The 21684-nt window shown below is 45.4% G+C and overlaps 1 protein-coding gene across 1 annotated transcript; it reads left to right on the forward strand.

Moving 5' to 3' along the window:
• Nucleotides 1-11242: 11242 nt before the first annotated feature.
• On the forward strand, nucleotides 11243-19519 carry ky (kyphoscoliosis peptidase). Its single transcript, XM_086182642.1, has 7 exons — nucleotides 11243-11324; nucleotides 12624-13204; nucleotides 13970-14084; nucleotides 14181-14298; nucleotides 16458-16649; nucleotides 17174-17364; nucleotides 17818-19519. The coding sequence occupies exons 2-7, from the start codon at nucleotides 12644-12646 to the stop codon at nucleotides 19143-19145; spliced, it is 2505 nt and encodes an 834-aa protein (XP_086038768.1). The 5' UTR covers nucleotides 11243-11324; nucleotides 12624-12643; the 3' UTR covers nucleotides 19146-19519.
• The last annotated feature ends 2165 nt before the right edge of the window (nucleotides 19520-21684 follow it).

Below are 21684 nucleotides of genomic sequence, written 5' to 3' on the forward strand. Positions count from 1 at the left end.
TTGTGGCAAGTTTATTTTTGATGGACAGTGTGTCAGTGTGCACAGAGCAGACCAAGCCAGACAGGAAATCTTCACACAAATGGTGTAGTATATCCTGTCAATTTTCAAAATAAAACACCAGGTGCAGGCAGCCGATCACAAAAACAAGACCACCAGAGTCAGAGAAATTTAACAAAGCTGCGGGAAGCTGGAGAATGACGCTTTGTGGAGGACAGAGCTGATCAGTGTCGCACCCAGAATGCATCACAACCGTGCCAGGTGGAAATTCTGGGTTGGGTATGGGAAATTCATCACTACTTGTAATGAGGATAAAAAGCTCACAAAAACTCATTCCCCCCATTGACCACCGCCCAATGAGAGGAGGGCAACAAAGGGAAAGCGGCTAAGGTTCGTAGGCAGAGCTCGAAGCCAAGAACTAGCCTGCAGCTCTCCTCTCCCTCATTGGCTGCTGCGTTCAACTGCTTTTGTTTAGTCAGTAAAAGACATTCAGAGACAGCTGGTTTCACAGCAAATCATTTTCAGGACAATTTTATCAGTTCCTCTTTCCAGTAGGGAAGTACTTTATTTATTCATAAATGTTTTTCTAGGGTTGTTAAAGTAAGAAAAGGTCCACTAACCTAGCGCTATTTGGGAGAAACAACAACAGTAATAGTTTCTGTAATTATAAAATTTAAAGTCTCTATTGAAGAAAAACTGATGTTTATAAACAAAAAAATGCAATCGGCCAAGAAAAATGCAATCCGTGCATCTTGAGTGTTTACCTTCGACCAGCTGTATCTTTTTACGTTCTTGTGAGAACAGACAATAACTCTGACACTGCAGCTTTGGCCTCACAAACCCCCAACAAACATTACTGTGGATGGACTCTGAACTTTAGGTCAAATTTGCCACAAGGAAAACCCTCTATCTCTGACAATTAACAGCAAATCACATGTAAATGACCAACCAGTGTTACAGTATTAGTGAGTTTGTGGACAAGCGACAGCGTGTAGCACTGCAGCTGCAGCATTCTCAGTAATGTTGTTGTATTCTGTATGAAACAGCTTTACGGTGGCGATACTGTATTATTGACAAAATACTGCAGTAGCATCCACACAGGCTATCAATCACCCAGGATTTCTGAAGGTGACACAAGGATCCACAGGTGATACCACCACCATACACTGAGACCTTAATATACTTCTCAAGTCCCAAGCCAAGACACTTTGATGTCTTGCACCGCGTTCAGAGTGAAGAAGGTGATCTCTGAAGCTTGCGACAATGCGAGGACAGGCTCAGATAAGGTGCACCCATCAGCCAATACATTAAAATCACTGACATTTGATGTGAATAACCTTGATCAACTTTTTACAATGGCACCCGTCGAGGGAGGGGGGATAATATGAGGCAGTAAGTGAACAGTGAAGTTGACATTTTGGAAAAATGGGCAAATGAATGAATGATTTATTTATCTGAGCTCAACCAGTCTTGTAGTCTCTTCCTACCATGCAGTAGTTTGTACATACTAAAGGGGTTCAAAGTAGGGGTGTGTGATGTGACAATCATAGCAATAATAACGTGTCCACAATCTGCTGCTACATGGATTTTATTTACGTCGTACATCAGTGGACATTCTATCTGTAGCAGTTCTAGGTTCAGACACACAACACATTCTTCTTTCAACCAGATCACACAGTTTGCTGCTCTGTTGTGCTCAAAGCCTCCATGATTGCATGCAGGCAGTCTACACACAGCAAACGAGGCGCTATCATATCCCTCCCCCTTCACAACATAGTCCTGTAAATCAAAACAAAGCATCATTAACATGTCAGAGTTGCATCTGCTTATGTGAACAAGCTCCTGCTCCACCTTGGCATTTGTATCATTTAACTTCAGTCGGCATAATTTTTTTTTGTTTTTTTTGCGATGCTAAATCAGTTGCTGAGGTCCTAGACGGGCTGGAAAACTTCCCAATGTCGAGTCCAGGTTGATAAAATCACCTGCTGGTCTGTTACGCTGCACACAGCCACAGTTTAGACCTTAGCATTAGTTAGCAACACTGGTGTTAGCATCAAGAGGAAGGGGGCCGTGGCATTTCTTCTGTCATCATCTCCGTTTATAATCACCATTTCTGGTCTGTATCAGTTGCGAAAGCCCTGGAAACGTAAAACCTGACACATAACATCATCCTGTGGTGTATAAAATGGTGTTGTAGGAGCTCTGAGTTTTCACACACAGCACCGGTTCAACTGCCATGATCTTTCAATGTCCAGACGTCAGGACGTTCTTGCCTCCAGGACGTCAGTGTTGGCAGGAGAATATGGACGTGGATATGCAACACAGCGTAATGCAAATTAACCTCCAGCACTAAAAAAAAAAAAGTTCATTTTTTACGGTACCCCCGTCTCGTTGATGCACTACAGGGAGCAGAGCTCGTCTAGTCCAATCCCATAGAAGAGCTCTTGTCTCACACAGTTCTATAAAAATGGATCTGCTGCAAACGCCTGCTGGTCTGGTGGAGCCCACCTCACCAGCAGCATGGGAGAGGAGCACCTATGGAATATTCGGCAGGTGGTTTTCATGTTTTGGCTGATGGGTGTATAATGCTGCAGGTGCTGCTAGCCCACAAGTTTCAGCTGTGCTTCCTCCCATGGTCAAAGTTGTATTGTTCCTGTTAGGGTCTATATGCCTTTCTGAAAGTATCACATATTTAAGAAATGATTTAAGTACACACTGTATTGGTAACTATCACAGGAGTCAACCGAGACTCTAATCAACCATAAACCACCCCTGTGGTTGGACCAACACCCTTTTTTTCAACTGTGTACTGTACAGTACTCACAGGTTGATGGATGTATTCCCTGAGCAGGTCAGCATGGCGTTAACAGCATCAGAGAAAGAGGCTCAACTCCCACCGGAACACAACAACATGTATGCACTCTGCAGTCCTCCAGGAGCTCAGGATGAAAGTGCCAGCCAAATGGCATATAAAAAGGAGGTAATCCTCGTTAACACACAGAGTTACACAATACACACCGGATGATGTGATAAAACGTGCTTGTTGAGGAAATTCAAGGTCACAGGTACACACAATTTTTTTTTTTTTTTTTTTTTTAAACAAGGCTGTGAATTTTGTACTTAGGACTTCGGGGCTTAGAACTCTGTTCTGCAAAGTCCAATTAAAGCTACAAGATAAGGCAAAGGAAGGTTCAAAAGGCTAATCGTGTGTCTTTCTATGGACTGTTTCTATTGCAAGCTCACGGTGTCTCTCTATATACTACAGCACAGCAAGACAAGGACGGAAAAGTTCTCTAGTTGGGCAAAGTTGTGTAGGGTGGGGTATTTCCCAAATAGGGACATTTTTGATGATTGACACTTTCATACACAGATCAATATGCTGTAAATCAGGACTGCACAAAGTGGGGCCCCACTGGCCACAATTGGCCCACCATATTGTTGAATTTGGTCCAGCAGATGTAATCATAATTATTATTATTATGCAAGTTTAATCATTTCAAATCTATAGTGTAGATCCATTTTTCATGTGTGAGATTTTTTCATTGACGAGGTGGGAGGATGATCTCTGATACTGCAGTTGGTCATCACTGGACGGCTAAAGCTAACGGTTAATATCTTATGTTACAGTTCATTTGTGTTCTCATTGCTTTGATTTTATTTTTTTAAATTGATGGGAACTCCTGACAAAAAACCCCCAATCACAATCTACTGTAGTCGGGATGCAACTAACACTGATGAGACTGAGCTTTCCCAGGGCAAAGTGCATCACATTTTCATACAAAAGTCCCTCGAGTCCAAGCCCCCGCCAGATGACAACGCTCACTCTGATCGTCAGCATTTCCCGGTGGATGGAGCTCGTGCCTGCATCGCTGAGAGGAGGAGACACTGCTCACACTAGCTGAGGAGGCTACTTCCAGTTAGCCCTCCGTGACCTTAAACAAAACGAAAATGAAGCTGAAGAAATTGTTTAATTCTGCGATCTTGACGAGTTGAAATTGAATTCATTTTCTTTCAAACTGGAAACTGATCACTGCTGCGCTGTGCTTGGAGTCTCAGTTATTGAACTGTAAAAGTCATCCACAGGTGTCACACTCACTCAGGACATTAGCTAACCTGCTAACCTTGTGGCTAATTTAACCAGCATTATCGTTACTTACATCCAAGCCAAACGATTCCAGCTTTTGTGTTTACTTGAGTTCCAACGATGGAGTGGGAAAAATTCCAGTTTACCAAACGTATGAAGCGTGGACTTCATGGACTAAACATCTCTGGGAAGCCTATCTATCACTGCCAAGGTCTGAAAGCATTAAAACAGTGTTTTACATTCTATAGAGTCTCCCTTGTCCATTTTGTGAGGGGATCATTTGCATACGTTAAAATTTTAAATGTCTAGTTTTAAATCGTGTCAAAAATTCCTCCTCCTGATATAAAAAAGGCAACGTGCATCTCCTGACCAAATAGAGGGGAGCCATGAGGGAAAACGAAATCAAAATTCCATTCTAACACACTTTTTAAACACACACAACTACAGTGAAGACACGCTGTGCTTTATGTCTGCAATCGGTGAGGAGAGCAAATTTGTCTTCCACTTGCCCTGTCAAAAAAAAACCCTTGTGTCCTGGACAAGTGGACGAGCATTAACGTCCAGCCCTGCTCGACGGTTGGAAGACGCCACATTTCACTGTTTGCCAGATTTAAAGCTGCTTGTTTGCATGTGTCTTGGCATTGATGACACTGTTTACTCTGCTTGTGTGCTCAATATTGTTCCTCTAGTCATACATGAGTTCTGCCGTCTTACACACACACACACCCACACACCCACCTCCTGATACACTACATCACTAAAGTGGAAAAAAGGCCACACTTTTACCAATAAATGTCCTTGACTATGTCACCCTGCATTCTCTGAAATGTGTGTTTACACGTAACATTTGAGAGAAGTTCACGTCACTATGGATCCTAACTGAACTACATTTACTCTGATGTGCACAGTTTGGGTTTTAAGTTTCCCTAAATGTTTGAATGAATTATAAAATCTATTTACGGTTTCAAGTCTGGAATTTACCATTCCATCAATTCCATCACTTTCCCAGTAGTCTTATAAACTCTGAAAGAAAACTTTGTCAAAGCCTATTTTTTTTTGGTACATCTATTCAAACATAATAACCTGAGACAATCTCATGGACCCTGCAGCCTGCCAGATTGTTTTTCATTATTATTAATATCATTTATTTATTTGTTTATTTATTTCTTGGTGGTCAAAAAGAGAAGAGGCTACCTGAGGAGGCTGCAAGATGAGAATATCAAGCGACTACTTTTTTTTTGTCTCGTGGCCACAAAATGGATTAAATCATGCTTGACAGGTTCCATCTGATGGCCTCAAAATGACTAAATTGATGAAATTTGAGGGAAGGAGTTTTATCTCTCAGCCTCAAACTCGCTTCCTCCCCTCTCTTAAGCCCACTAAAAAGTTCTCTGTAATTAAATTCATGTACAAATGTTTAAATATTTCAAAAAAAGCCGAGTCAAATCACCTACTGGAGGCGGATTTGTCAGGGTGGAAGTCTTCTTTTCACACTGCTTAAGCTTCCTTTTAAGTAAACTGCCCCCCCCCCCCCCCCCCCCCCCGAGCCATTTGCGCGCCCCCTTAATGAAGCTGACTGTCAATTAGCTGCTTCCTTCGCCTCGTCGCGTCTGTGATTTGTAGCTTCGGCGTTGCCTCGCAAACAACTTCAGAAAGAATGGAGGAACAAAAAAACAACAACAACAACCCAATATTTCATTTCATTCATATTGTAGCCTGAGAAGGGGGCCGAGCGGCTGCCTCACCTCGGCTGAACTGATTGAATGACACCTCCGTCACCTCCTCATCGTCTCTGACGGCCTCCATCACTGCCGCCGAGGCCTCGTCTTCTCCTTATTCTTCCCTTTGCACCGAAAATAAACGCACAACTGCATAATACATTTTTAAAAAGACGTGCTGCCTACATTAATGAAGGTAACGACGCCGTAATTGGCGGAGGTAATTAGCGGTCGCCGCCAGGTGTTGGTGACGGCACGCGCCCGGCCGGTGCCCCGGACGCCAGCTCCGCCCACCTCTGAGGGCGCGAGGCGGCGTGCTGGTCGCCTTCGTGGATCGAGAGACGCCTGTACTTTAAAGGTGTCCTCCAATCGCGTTTTAAAGTACACAGAAGTACTCTTAACGAGTAGTACCATGTGCGTCACGCCTTCTTTTGGTGCGTCAGAAGAAGTTCCCGGCGGTGACCAGCGGGGCCACGCGCGTTCATCACAAACTGAGGAGATTCGGATTTTGCATGAAGTAAATGGGTCCTGCAGGCGGAGCAAAAGCCCCATGTATGGTTTAATAAACAGGAGTCGAAACACTTCAACCATCATAATTGGACAACAAGCTCCACGGTCCAACATGGCCGACCCCCACTAACCCTCTCCTCACTCATGTGTTCATCCAACTCACATCTGAATGTCATATTCAAAGGTTTGTTTCATCTCACTGCCTCTTCTGCCTGCTTTCATGTTCATGTTTATTCCGTTATTGGTCTCCTCGATCTGTAATAAATGATTAAAATGATGTTTTGCGTTTGTCCTCATGAATCACACCTGTGCCCAGGATCAGCCTCCCAACTACCTATGACGTCACAGATCCCGCCTGACAGCCTGGCTCCGCCCTCCTTCTGCTCAATTCTTGGGTTTCGCCGAGGCTGCGTCCAATTGCCAAGTGGCAACCTACGTCCTCCTCCTACAACCTAAACCCGGCGGCACCATTCGGACACCCTAGGATTGGTGGTGAAGCACGACCTCTGCTGGCAGAGCACAGTTACCGCAAATAGGTAGACAGCACCAACGAAAGCCCCACCTGCTGGCCTGGCTGTCGTACTGCACTCCACTCTGAACGCACCTTTCACTCATTCTCTAATATTAAGCACATTAACGCACCTGTAAGTCACTCACAATGACGATAAATGTTCGTGTTGCACAAGAATGGGAGACTGTTGGTTGGCTTGCGCACCCACATGTTTTTAGGGGACGAAGAAGAAGTCCGCGGTGCATTGTGGGCCATAGGTTGCTCCGTAGGATGCACCTGAACCGACCTACAATGTGGGCGTGTTTAGGCTGGAGTTTAGGTTGCGAAGTCGGTCGCTACTCAGTTGTGGTTTCGGACAGCCTATGACCTGCTCTGAGACCTACGATCCGACCTACTTGGCAATTCGGACAAAGCCCGGGATTCAGTCTGGCAACAAAGGTCATCTTAGAGTTCACGCAAGTCAAATTTTGAGCCGGACCAATCGGTGAAAAGTGGGAGTGGCTGAGTTTGATGACTCAGAAGTAGAAGCGCCTGTTTACTGAAGTTCACTCATGACGGCCATGTTGGTCAGGTGAAGCAAAACTTTATCACATAGACGGATGTTAAAATGGAACATGTCCAGAACTACTCACCGAGGATAAAGACTTGGTTGCTTCACTGCCAGCGTGTGTTTGGGCGTTGGTGTACCAGCTCGCACTGCTGGTGGTTGCTGGTGCCAGAACACATTTATCAAGATAATTTAGTGACTCAGTGAGTGATGGCTCTGGTGCTACCGGCGGGTTGGACCGCCTCTCAGAAGCAGATGATCAATGAGCAAAGACTGAATTCCCCTGTGTGAAGCTCAAACATCCAAGAGGAGGGAGATCCACATTTTTGACCAGAGAAAGTCTTTAAATATCAGTAAAGACACTCAATGATTAAAACTCCCAAACGGTCAAACACTGAAATGAAACCTCGCCTCAGTGTAACTGACTTGAATCCACAGATCAATGACAACTAAAGAATAATATTAAGAGTTTCTAGAACAGAGGAGTAGCAGGGGAAGGCTTGAAAATGGATATAGAGGAGGAAATTTGGTTATTTTGCTCGACAAGAATGAAGCTGAAATGTTGAGAGTGAAATAAAGATGATGACAATCCTCAGGCTACGTGTCATGGGATGAACCGGTGAACCGTTGTGACATCACACCGGAATCCTGCAAAACTCTTGTGCGATATTTCACTGGAAATATACTTAACATTGTTATTTTTTTCCCACAATACTTGCTGATTTTTTGGGGGGAAAAAAACAACTTTTTCCCACATCTCCTTTCCTGGATTAAGTATTTAAGTACATATTAGAGGTATCACATGCACCGTCTCAGTATGACTGACGGGACAACAGGATGTGACATCAGTAGATATCCGTGAACCGCTGACGGGACACGGCGAGTCAAACCTTCTGCTTCCAGTTATCACCTTGAAACAAGAGATGGCCAATCAGATGATGGAACTCCTGGGCAGGAATTTAAACTAAAACCCAAATGTCTTTTCCTTTTTTTCAGGCTGCATGAATTGAGGAGAGGGAGCCGGTGCGATCGACACCTCTCCGTTTCTAACAGCTGCTTTGAACTCCGAGCTTGACCAATCCTGCGGCTCCCAAATGTTTCTTCAGGCTGTTGTCATCTCCTCACGTTGAAGGATTAGAAAAGGGGAGAAAGAGGGAGAACTTATTGGGCGATCGCGGCAACGTACCACCCAACAGATACAGCGTTACATAACAGCAGCATATGTCGATGCACGGGCACGGTGGAGGGACAGCCACCTCCGCCTGTGGTGGGTCCTCAGCCAAGCCACAGAGTAATAATGCCATCTGGAACAGCTGTCAGCCAAGGAAGCTCACTCCGGCTTATTAGGTGGAGCAGAGGAGCAGGGGGGGGATTCTCTCCAACTAACAGAGAGGTGAAGCACGTGGAGCGCGGCTGAGGCAGGAAACCACGGCAAACTAGAAAGAGTTCGTCTGCTTCCAGGCACTAGTCTGTTTCTTTTAGCGAGCTGTAGTTCCTTTTAGGTCCACCAACTGTTTGATATTCCTGGAAAATTCTCTCCCTGCTTTAATTCTAAACTCAGAAGCCACTCACCTTACCTAACCTGCTGAGGCGGCGCTAAATTATTGTCAAAATCGATCTATTTAAATACACTGAATAACCGTAAATCACGTTTACATCGTTGTTATTAAAACCCGCCTTCTTCTCATCAAAGTCATCACGAAGCACAACAAACATCATTCCTGGAATCACAAAAACAGCAGACACACAAATACACAAGGGAGCTTTTTGGATCCTACAGAAACCTCCGTCATCTCTGAGAAAACGTTTGCCACCGATTCTGGACAGATCGTCTACGTTGCTAGGAGAAACTAGCCAACAGGCTAACAGATTTCCCGTTCGCCATCTTTTCGAGGTGAGATGTCAGAACTAGATTCTGATATCAATAAAATGCTCTGGAGAACAGTTAAATCAAAGCACCTGTGAATATTTTTTTCATGCCCTTTTAATAAAAGGTGCTGTGTAGCAACTACAACAGTCTTAATGATGACAAACGGGCGAGGAAGTTCACAACGCTGCTGTTTCCAAGTTGAAGCGTGAGCCTCCACCTTGAATTTGTCTTTCCAGTCCAGTAAATTGACATCGTGATTTTAAAATCATCTTGTTTACGCAAAAAGAATAAGAGGTAGATTAAATTGATCAAAGGCATGCATGTGTAGATCTTGTGACAGTTCCTGCTCTGTGTGTGTGTGTGTGTGTTACTGTAGCTAAATCTAGCCCCACCGTGTTTGCTTCGAACTGCAGGCATCACAAGCTGTTTCCTGCAGATCTAAGGGACCTACTCGGTTTATACTCTTCAAATATATCAGAAACATATTTTGGCTCCAGGCTGTTGTGTGATTTATGAACAAGCAGGAGCACTTTCAAATCTGTTCTATAAGTCAGTGTAAGGATTTCAGAATGGGCTCTCTGTTATTGTAGCGGCAGCCGTCTGGATGTGTTGCACTTGTCTTTTTAGGTGGATCAGACGAGACCACTGCACGCTGCCGGAGATGAAGGCGTGAGCGAGTTTTACTAAATCCCACATGAACATGAGACCTCTGATTCTTGCTATTTTTAGCTGATTAAAAGGCTGATTTAGTTGGAACTGTGGATGTTCACTGTGTGGCAGCTGGAACTGCAATCTGAGTCCATTAAAACAATAGATTTTTTAATCTGGAGGACAAAAACCTTGAGATCATGGAGTGTGACTGCTGTTACCAGACGTTAGACTGCCCCCGCACAGATACACATTCTATGCCATTAAAGCTCGATAATAGCTAACCCCTAGCTGGGGGTTTGGCATGAGATAATTAAGGACACAAGTCCCCCCAAGAGTTCGTAACTTGGATTCTCGATCATTACGCCCATTTTTTGCAGGCTGCATGCACAGATTACAAATCCATGGTCAAGAGATTTAGAACTGGGAGCTCATTAAATGCGCACGGATTATGCATCAGAGAGCAGTTTATAGATCGCATGTACAGATTTGATTCACAAGTTTACAAGTCGTATTTCTCTGACACGGGGGGGGGGGGGGGTATTCCTACGTGAACCCATCGCTGGTAGGATGCATCGTTTACAGGAGCCTGCAGATGAACACAGCTAGGTGACGTTAGCTACAACACCTTAGGGCACCCTGATTCACCCTTTCAAATTTCATTACAGCATTGCAGAAAATGAATATTTCACAACTTTCTCCGATTCAAATGTGGGCATAAAATATCAAGACATTCTTTGTCACATACACGCAAGGATTTAGAGGCGAAAACGTTCGATACCAACTGAAACTCCGCCACCATGCAGAGGCTAGAAAAGTGAACTCATGAGGGAGATCACGGCAGAGGGACCAGTCCAGGGAGTCTGATTCTGTCAGGTTGCAGGCAGGAGCCCTGGTAAATAGTTCTGCCGCGGGCTCATGTCACCACGCATGTCGGCCCTGTGTTGGATGCTGACATGGCCATCATCCAGTGCCCCCTGCCCCCCATCCATACACTCCTCTGTCGTTTTCTTTGAACTGACAACTTTACATTGACCCCTCTGTTGCCCCAACATGTGCTCACTCACGAATGCCACCACCTGCAGCCCCCCCCATTGAAACATTCACGCCACATGTGCGCACACACACTCATTCACGTTCACTCAGGACCACACATAGGTTGCATTGTGTATTTATTGTATGCACAAAACACACAAACATGCATGCACGCACACACACGCTCAGACGTCACACTCCTCAGTTGGGGCTTACACGATTGGCTAGTCTTAACTGCTTTGTAGTATTTTTAGGCCTGGTATTCTGGGGCCTGTCCTGGCAGGCCACAGGGAGACTATATAAGCCTCCCCCCAATGACCAGGGACCACGAGAGCACACAGAGGAAACATCTCTGTGTGACACCGTCCAGAAAGCAAACAGCAGACATTTACAGTCCTCTCAGGGTGAGTAAAAGCTTTGATTAATTTTTTGGGGGGTGGGGGGGTGTTATGATAATTTAAAGACAGGTTAAGCTGCGTTCTTTTTCAGTCTGATGTCACTCAACATTTTGCAGTAATGAAGAAGCAGTATTCCAGAGATAAAGTAGGGTAGAGTTTATGCTTGATCTTGTATTTAGCAGGTAAATCGTATTCTAACGGCGATCACACATTCTATTAGCAGGGAGATTGCATGAGTGACTTGTTTGATACCCTGTGGGACTTCAGTTGCACTCGAGGAAGGTCAGGGTCAGCTGCAGCGCTGTTCCCACAGAGGTGAAAGTGACATGCTGAAGGGCACTTAAAGCGGCTGCCAAGGCAGGTCTTGAGCCTGGGTCATCTGATAGAAGGACGGCTGGTCCCGCTAACTGCTGTTTCAGTCACGTTCTCCTATCAGGTGATGATGTTTCAGTCAAACTACCAGCGCTCGTGTTTTAGGAACGACTTTTTGGGTAGTGCTATTCCGTGCGTGCTTCAGGGAGCAGAAACCAGCCGACTGCGAGTTAGCTTTGCACAATAAATAGTAGTGGATGGGAAGTGTTAGCATACCTCTTTTTAAAGCCATCAAATAATTCAGGTTCAGGGTCTTGGTTTGTCCAGCAGGAAAGACGGCCATGGTTAGAAGCAGCAGTCGCTCTTCTCGTCGTCCACGAATGTTTTGTTCACTGCACCCAGTCGAGGAGGTAGTTCTGCTTATGAGTCGGATACTAAAATCTTTTAATTCTAAATGGTGTTTTACTTGACAAAATGTTATACACAACGCTAGAAATATGAATGAATGCAAAAACATTTAATGGCTTTTGCTGTAGGTATGCTACCATTTCCCATCCACTTCTATTCATTATGCTAAGCTAACTAGCTCAGCTCCCTCGTGCAGCACACGGGAGAGAAGAGGATTTATCCTCCTGTTTGGCTCTTGGGAGGATGGAGAACATGCATATTTCCCAAAAGGTTGGTGTGTTCCTTTAAAGGTCATACATGTTGCTGATTTTGAGGACATCAATGTGCATGTTCGTCAGGTACAGGAAGTTTTAAGGTCATAGTAATCTGGCGAACGATACGACTTCCTTTGTGCTGCAAGCAGTGACGGTGACTAATGAATCCAACCTTTCCAATCATTAATGGTCACAAATAGAAATGATGCAATTGCCAATTCATCATTGTCCCACACCGAATGTAACGTATGGAGTATCCAGTCCTTTGTGTCCTAGTGGCATGTGCAGGGGAAATACTGTTTTAAGGAATGATTTGCTATTTCTCTGGTAGGACAACATGATCTCAGCATAATGTCAGCCGAGGTTGGAATCCAGAAGTTCTCCTTCCCCTTCTCCTGCGGTGCACGTCTGTCCCAGCAAGATGAGGTGACCCAACGGGAGAGTGAACAGGTGAAGGCCCGGGAGCTGCGTGATCTTCAGGAGAAGCCTCTCTTAAGCCAGACAAGCCCTGCTACAGTTGTAGGAGCTTTAGTCTGCAAAGAGAGGAGTCCAAAGGCTGCTCCTGGGGGAGGTCTTGTGGCCCCCCAGGTCCCAGTCTGCACTGATGCCTCCAACAGTGCTGTGCTCTCCAGGCGGAGTGTTTTTGAGAAACTTACAGTGGAGAATGAGGATCAGCGTCCTGCAGCAAAAAGGCAGTTGTCGTGTGAGAGTGCGGCCAGAAACATCACCGTGGTGAAGAAGAGTGCGGTGAGGAAGGAGGCAGAGGAACTGAGGCACCTGAAGCCAAAAGCAGACCCTGGCCAGAGGGTGAGCCCAGGGTCAGCGGGGAAGAGGAGGCGTCGAAAAGACCTCTTCAGCAACTCCGAGGTTTTCCACAGGGTGGATTCTCATGCCATCAGGGCAGGAGCAGAGGTGAGAGAGCATTCAGATGCCATCCTCTTGTCAGAGTTAAACCTTAACAGTGACTCACATTGGTGCGCACGTCACCGACGTCTACACTCAAGCCCCAGGAAGGCTGTTCTACAGGACCAGGGCACGTGAGGCTGACCAGACAGACGCGTCTGCAGCAGATTCAAACTCAACCAAAGACAAGTGACAGCAGGGAGGGTGGAAACTAGAGAACAGTAGATCCAGACCAACTTGTTGGTCTTCTTGATAACATTGGCCATCACAGATGTATCGCTATCTTTTGTTTTACAGAATGTAATTCATAAAACGGTGCTTGGTATTATTTACTGATACCATTTTGGACATTAAGTGATGATATTTTTATTTGTTTTTGATTTGTATGTTTGAGGAATCATGAAAAAAATAATGGCTGATTAGATTTTTTTTTCTTCTCCCCAGTATTTACACCAACATCAGCCCTCAAAATCAAGTGTCATCACAAGATGTGCTCTGACGTCATTGAGGATGATGTCAATTATTGTTGAGCTTGATGTCATTCTGCGCCTGTTCTATATTTTCATCACAAATGCTTTATACCCTCTGGGAAGTTGAAGGTGTATTCTCTGTCGAGGATAACATGAACGTGGCTTTCACCTGGTTTAATAGAACCACAGCTGCTGGAAAGTAGGGTGTCTTTGAAATTATTGATAACGGCAGTAGTTGTTATGCACGTAGGTTTAAAGAGGACTCGTGAATATAACACTGCACATCTGTACGTGTGTGTTGCAGCTGAAGGAGAAGTGCGTGTTTGATGTGAAGATGATAGCACAGAGCATCACACAGGGGGCCCGGAACGAGGTGGAGAAACTTCGTGCCATCTGGGTCTGGCTTTGTCACAACATTGGTGGGTACTTGACACAACTCTACCTGCTTTAAGTTATACAATCTGGGTCCTGGAAAAAAAAAGAACAAACAAAAGACAGTGCCAATGTGTTCCCAGAGTATGATGTCAGCGGGTACCTCGGCCGCTCAGAGAAGCTGTGCTCCCCGGAGGAAGTGATCGCAGCCGGTCGAGGAGTCTGCTGCGGCTACTCCAACCTCTGCATGGAGATGTGCAGGTAGCATGACTGATCATTCGTGTTGACAACAAGGAACCATGTTAGTAATTCTATTCTAACTGAACAGCTGCACTGTGTTATCGACACCAGTCGATATTTTACAAACATCAAACAGATAAATAATCTCCTGTTTACTGCAGAGAAAAACCTGAATGTGTTTCAGCTACATGAGTCTAGATTAAGCTGTCAGGTTCTTGCACAGATTACCTCTATTATTACCTCCCCCAAGAGGGGGCCATCTGAGAAGGTCATGTTTTCTGTGGCGGTTGGCTGTCCGTCAGCAGGATTACACAAACAACATGAGGCCAAATTTCACCAAACTTGGTGCAGCGTTGGACAAGGACAGAGCCAGTCCACCTCCATTTGAGTTGGTATTTCCCACCAATTGCTCTCTCACATAATAATATTAGAAGCTACGGAACTTCCAAACCATCTTCTAGTTACATTAAAACTATATACTGCACTTTAGTGCATCATATTTTCATATAAATTCACCTTACATTCAACCCTTGGCCAAATTTGTTACTCATTAGCAACAAGGAAATCTCCCTGCATACCAAAGACCGTGGCGTTCTCTGAGCCTAATCCTTGGGACCTGTATGCTAACCAGAAGTTAGCTTGCTAACTTGAATGTGAATACAACAATAATATTCGTGAGGATCTTCTTGACTTTCCAAGGGTATTCAGACTAAATTGATCCAATTCTCACTGTAAAACAGTTTCACGGAGTTTGTTTTACGCTTAAAACAATTCATCCAACATTTAACAACCAAAACAATAACTGCTGGTGCACAGCAGGCTACGGTGGAGGTGGCTACTTCTGGTTAGCTCCCTGCTAACTTGTAGACAGTAGATATGTAAGAGTCATTCCCCAGTAACACACGTGCTGCGCTAAAGCTTAAAGCTACATTAGCATTTGTGATTTGGCTGCAACTAAAACTGAGGAATTAGCATCTCATGAATTTATTCTGACTTCCTGTATAATGCTCACCTGCTAGCTGATAACCTCTTGTGTCTCCCGGTACTGGGAATGAAGCAGTGGAAGTTTAGAAAAAAAGAGGTTAGAGTAGTTTGTGCACCAGGAAAGCAAGGAAGCTAAAAGATGCTGAAAAAGGACGTTAGGTGACCCTCGTTGGAACCCAAAATTAACGTGACCTAACGTCCTCTTTTCCCAGGACAAGTCCTCTTTTCATATCCTGGCTGTCCTGTTTTGGTTTTTTTTGTAATATAACAATTTTCTATTCATACAGAGAAGGCATACTTTAAATATATTGCAATTATAAGGCATCTCTGAGTAAACTTTGAGTATCATTTGAGTTTCTCATTGCCGGGCCAAGGCCTGGTTTTCAGCTCTCAAAATAAGGTCACCCTCGCTCCTACGCTATGAGTGGAGCTTTTTGTTTGTTAGCAGAATTATGAAAACAATGAGGCTGACATGAGCCAAGGAAGAATGGCGCAGCAGAAAAATGAAAAAAAAAATTTCTTCTTCTTCTTCTTCTTTTTTTTTTTTTAAACAAGTCTGAGCTTTTTAGTCTCCAAGTGCCTGCCGGTCAGGTTCAGGTTCAGGTTCCTTTATTTGTACCAGCAGGTAAGCAGTTCAAAGTATGCAAGGCACCCATGACCCACAATTTCAGGCACAAAAGAAAGCACATAAGACCGTAGATAAAACAGTTCATGTGCTCCAAAAGTACAAAGCTATGTTTGTTAGCAAGAATACTAACATTGCACTGCCTCGGCGAGGTACCCATCAGCCAGAATGCTGCAGAGATGTTTACCGTGCTTCTGCCTCATTGAGATTTTCATTTTTCTCTTCGTTGAATTTCAATACAATCACAACATGAACAACATACAGCACAAGATGATTCATGCGCCACATTGCAGCGAATCTCCATTTAGAACTTCATTCAACTGTACGCCACTCAAACACAGCGAGAGTTCTTTCTATTCCGAGTCCCCTACCCACCCATTCATTCACTCACCCATCCATCCATTCATTCATTCGGCGCTGAGCTGCTCCCCGTATCCTTGATCCATTCAGAGTTCAAGTTCCACATTTTCAGTGTAAAAATGTGCGCTGAATTTAAAGCTGACACTGGAGATTAAAGACACAGCACAGAACAAATTGCAGTGAGCGTGTTGTGTTTGGTTTGTAATCGCAGAGAGGTGGGCATCGAATGCCAGGAGGTGCCGGGCCACAGTAAAGGCCTCGGGTACCGCCAGGGCCAGAGCCTCAAGAATGTGAAATCGGACCACCTGTGGAACGCCGTGCTCCTGGGGGGGCAGTGGTTCTTAATGGATGCCTGTTGGGGAGCGGGACGAGTCGACATGGAACACGAGAGCTTCGTCAAAAGGTTTGAAAAAGACCTCCAGAACGATTCCACCACATTCACCATCCAGCGCTGATTGTCGTCCTGGCGGGAGACAGGAGGAGGAGCTTTCTGTCTTTTGAATGGGATCTTTCTCCTGAGTCAAGAGTCCCTCCTTGTTTTTGTTTTTTAAGTTCACTAATCTAAAAACCAAACAAAGAAAAAACAACGTTAATGTAACTTTTGCTGGTTGTAGTCCAAGGGAACTCGTGACTTTTTCGTCTCGTAGTGGATGACGATTTCTCTGTGGTTGTCATGTTTTCCTTCAGGTTTTTGAGCAGCTGAGTTTGAGTGTGAGACTCAAGTTACATTTTAGTCATTTGATTAATGTTAATAATATCCTAGTTTTATTTGACAAAACCTGAAAAAAGGGTTTTAAGTCTAGTTCTCTTTGACCAAACTCACACGAACTCAAAGTTCTCTACATCCCATGAACGCTCCTCGGCACCGTAGTACTTCTGTTTGGTTCAGCCCTCACGCCAGTCGGCTCTCCGTCTGTTACCTCCAAGGTTTGATGATTTCTATTTCCTAACGGAGCCCGAGGAGTTCATCGATTCCCACTTCCCCGATGAGGAGAAGTGGCAGCTCCTAGAAACACCCATCAGCCTGGAGGAGTTTGAGCGGAGGGTCTTCAAGACCTCGGCCTTCTTCAGCATCGGGCTGCGGCTCCTTCAGCCTCGTCACTTCTACATCGTCACAGGTCCGTTTACTTGTTCCTCAGAAGACTGCAGATGCATTAACCTTGTGTTCTTAAATACCCTGTCACAACTTTTGGTCAGTCTCCATCTTATTTTATATATCAGAGGTGATATTGTTGTTGCTCTCTCTCTCTGACTGTTAGCAAGATTACAGAAAAAACGATTTAGACTCCTGCTGGGCGGATGGTTTGTGGGCCAAGGAGGAAGACATCAGTTTTTGGGGGCAGATCCAGGATTTTCAAACACTGTCTAACATTGTGAAATAGGACAATTCTCACCTTTTTCATCAATTTCTAGAAAACTATCTGATAAATTATTATGAAAAAAACAGAGGGGTCCAATAACGGCGGGTTTGATGATGGATTTTGTTAAAGAAGTGTGAACATTTTTGTAACTTCTCTTACGAAGTTGAGTGTTGCTTTCCTTCGAAGATTCACTGGTGATTTCCTCCGTAGATGACGGTGAGGCCAACGTGTCCCTGGGCTTCTCCAGGCCTGTGACTTTTGCCTACGAGATCACGCAGCACCAGGACCTCCTCCACTGTGGGGCTTCAGAGCAGAGGGAGTCCAGTAACTCCTCCTTCGGTCTCCTGACCGTCTCTCACCGCAGCATGAATCTGCAGCTGCTGCCTCCTGCCAGCGGCACATACGATGTGAAGGTGTTTGCCAGACCTGAGACCTCTACCAACCCTCTGATTTGGGTCTGCTCCTTCACAGTGGAGTGCCTGAACCCCAGGGCCATGGAGGAGATCCCAGAGAACCCCTTCCTGTCCTGGGGTCTGCAGCCAGTTGCAGGCTCTCTGGGGATTACCGGGAGCAGTCAGGGCAGCGAGGCTGCTGAGGTGGACGACGCCATCTTTGAGTTGGCACTGAAGACATCCAGACCGCTGATGGTGCTTTGTGAACTGGTTCATCCTGAGCTGGAAGCTTCTGTGGCCAAGCGCTGCCTGGCGACTCAGATTCAACCGGACCTCCTGACCTGCCACATCCTCTGCCCGCTGCGTGGCTTCTACCGCCTCTCAGTCTTTGTGCGGGACTATGAGAAAACAGAGGTCAAGTTCCAAAATGCAGCAAACTTCTTGTTGCATTGCAAAGTAAAGGTGATGAGTCCCGATGAGCTGTTCCCTCCAAACCTCGGCTCAGCTTGTGGTCCGGGGACCCGCACGCTGGAGGCGGGCCTGTCCAAATTCAGCCATACAACGGCGCTGGTGAACACACAGCAGGGCAAGTGCAACATCACCTTCCACAACCAGCGGGAGCTCGAGCTGCACACAGTGATCAGCAGAGAGGAGCGCAAACCAGCAGCTGGCCCGCTCTCACGCCACCTCTTCTGCACATACACAGACAGCAAGGTGACGGTGAGCGTGAGCCTACCTGAGGCAGGGGTCTATCGGCTGGGCCTGTATGCTAAGACCGCCCCTGGTGGAAATTTCAACCCCATGTGTGACTTTGTTCTGAGGAATAGCTGCGACCAGCCAGGGCCTCCGTTCCCCTGTGTCTACTCAGCCTGGAGGAAAGGCTGCGTGCTCTTTGAGCCCCGCGTGGGCCTGCTGGAGCCCCTCTCCTGGGTCCGCTTCAGGGTGAGGGTCCCTGGGGCCCAGAGGGTGAGCGTGGTGGGAGAAACACGAACTGATCTAAAACTGAATAAGAGCAGGGTCTGGGAAGGGGAGGTTTTCAGCGGGAACAGTCTCCATCAGCTGAAACTGGCAGCCTCCTCGGGGGAGTCCCCTGACATGGCTGTCCTAATGACCTTTGACATCAACCAGCTGGAGAGGGAGGCGTGAAATCAACCAGGCTGTAGAAGAGCTGAAGGGAAGCCATCTGAACCACTGCAGACGCAGGTTCTGATACAGACAGTCAGAATCCTGAGACTGTGGCAACTTAATGAATATGACAAAAACTCCCTGCCTGGTAATTCTCTGGGATTATTAGATCACGGTGATCATCACATCATTACTTCATGACTGCATTTGTTTGTAAATATTGTGTTTTAAAGAAAGTAAATCTGCTTTATAAAACGATGGGAATTAAACATTTACTGTGAAAACGTACATCTCAATGACTTTCCTCCCCAATCCCAAGATCCTCAGCAGCCTTCTGCCAACATTGATTGTCGTTTACTTTTAGTTCAGAAATCTTTCGGAATGTGAACTTTGGGATGAGGGCCAGGTGTCGTTCAACTCCACGCTGGTGTTGGATCAAGACTGGCCTGCATTTTATTCTGCTTCATTTCCTCTCTGCAGTGAATTTGTGCAACAACAATCAGGCAGATTCAGCCGTCTCACTTAAGACGGAGCTGCAGCTGTTTAGTTTTGCTCTGCAACAAAGTGGACGGATCTCTTTGAAAGGAATTATTGGCCTCTCCCTGCCCGCTACACGCCCACCGCCCTTGACCTGCTTGACCCAGACAACACAAATTTTCTACCATTGAATTGTAGTGCGAATACTCTGAGGCTGCGGAGGCCAAAACAAAAATCAAAATGGCAAGATTATTGTGTTAGTGAAACAGCTAAGCTCAGTTTCTCTTATAATCAGGTTAATTTGTTTTGTTTTTTTTGTCTCAAGAAAACGAAAGGTTGCTTCCTCGTAAGATAGCACACGCAACCTTGAGTGTCTGGGGCAGGAACGCCGCACCAGCACGAGCCCACGAGGGCTTCAGAACTCGTCAAGATGAAAATCTAACATCTTGGTTTGCTGCCATCAAGGCTGAACACGAGCAGAAATTGAATGTGAGGTCTTGCGTTTGCATAATCTAAATAAAATTATGGTCCATTCACATTTTCATGATTTCGAGGTAAATATTTATGAGTGCGCATGATTTTAAATGTCTGTTTAGCCTTAAAAAGATGAGCAGAAATTCATACAAGGAGTGAGGAAGGACTTGGTCCGACGCGACATGAACGCAGTGAAGTGACAGTTTTCATCAAGAGATTCTTGGTCGTCAGACTTGAGGGAACCACAGACTCAAGATTCAAGTATCTGTGAAGCAGACATGACTTCTCCAGGGTCCCTGATGTCTGAACCCTATATAATACAATAATTATGGAAAATATTCACAGTTTATCAATAATTACCTCATTATCTTGAGAAAGCGAGCTTAATTCTCTCAAGATAATGTAATAATTAACTTGTGATCACAAGATAAAAAAGTAATCACTAGCGCTGCTGTTCTGCACGAATTACATAATCGTCCACAACTCACTTCAGAACCCCAGCGTGAATCCAAGGACACCCCGGGGACAGTTTAGGGTCAAGGCTGGTGACACCTCCCTTTCTACCGGCGACAGTCTTGTTTGTTAAATTTGAACAAATCCAAGGCAGCGTTGGTGCTGTGACCCGGGCTGCTCGGCAGGCTTTGGCAGACGCCAGCGAGAGTGATGAATGTTTTCATGTGGCTGTCATAATAAGCCACAAATAGCCTCAGCTCACTGCCTCAGTAAAAATACAATGGAGGGGTGGTGAGGAGAAGAAGGGTGGCTAATGTTTGAAGTTAAATGGCACAAGTGTGTTTTTAAGTGTGCTGAGTGTGTGGGTGGGTGGGTGGGTGGGTGGGGGTCCTGCCTTGAGTTGCTGGGGAAAAACTGGCAGCTCGGTGGTGGCAGGAGAGAGGCGAGGAAACGCTGATGTCAGAGGTTAGCCATGTGGAGGACTGTATCTGCCTGGCAACAATACAAGGACAGACACGCAGACTCTGTTTTCCTTTCTTTCAAACACACTCACTCACTCGCGCGCACACACACACACACACACAAACACACACCAGGAAATGGAGGACTGAAGCGTTGCTATGCAGGGCTGAATTCGTCACATTCTGTCAGCACTATTTCAGCTGCTCTTTAACAGTTAAAATCTGAGTCACAAAACACACTCACATGAGCGTTCACACACACACACACACTTTGTACACACTTCCTCGGTTAAGTCTGCCTCGACAAGTCCTCACAGCAGAGCGCTGTGTCTTACTGCTGCAGGCTCTCTGAGGTTTTCTCACCAAGTGGCAAATCTACTGCTTTGCTGAACTGGCGGCATGTGTGGCAGCTGATATCTTAAATCCAATTGAAGCACTTTTGAAGCTTTTTTTTTTTTTAACATTTCCCAGCACTTTACAGATGCTGTCCACAAAAAACCATCTCCAAAGTTTCTCTTCAGCCTGCGTCACGGCGTCGGCGTCTTCATGCAGTATTTTTGAGTGAACTAATTCTCAAGTGGTCAAAAATGGAAATATGTTTCTATTATTCAAATCTTTGTAACTATCATCAACCCAAAAATATCTGCAGCAAATTACGAGATAGAATTGCACATGGGAGGGGCCATTACATGCTC

The sequence above is a fragment of the Aulostomus chinensis genome, chromosome 17 (assembly GCF_037954235.1).
Source record: "Aulostomus chinensis isolate RoL2024-O1b breed Wild chromosome 17, RoL_Achi_v1.0, whole genome shotgun sequence".
In the NCBI taxonomy this organism is placed as follows: domain Eukaryota; kingdom Metazoa; phylum Chordata; class Actinopteri; order Syngnathiformes; family Aulostomidae; genus Aulostomus; species Aulostomus chinensis.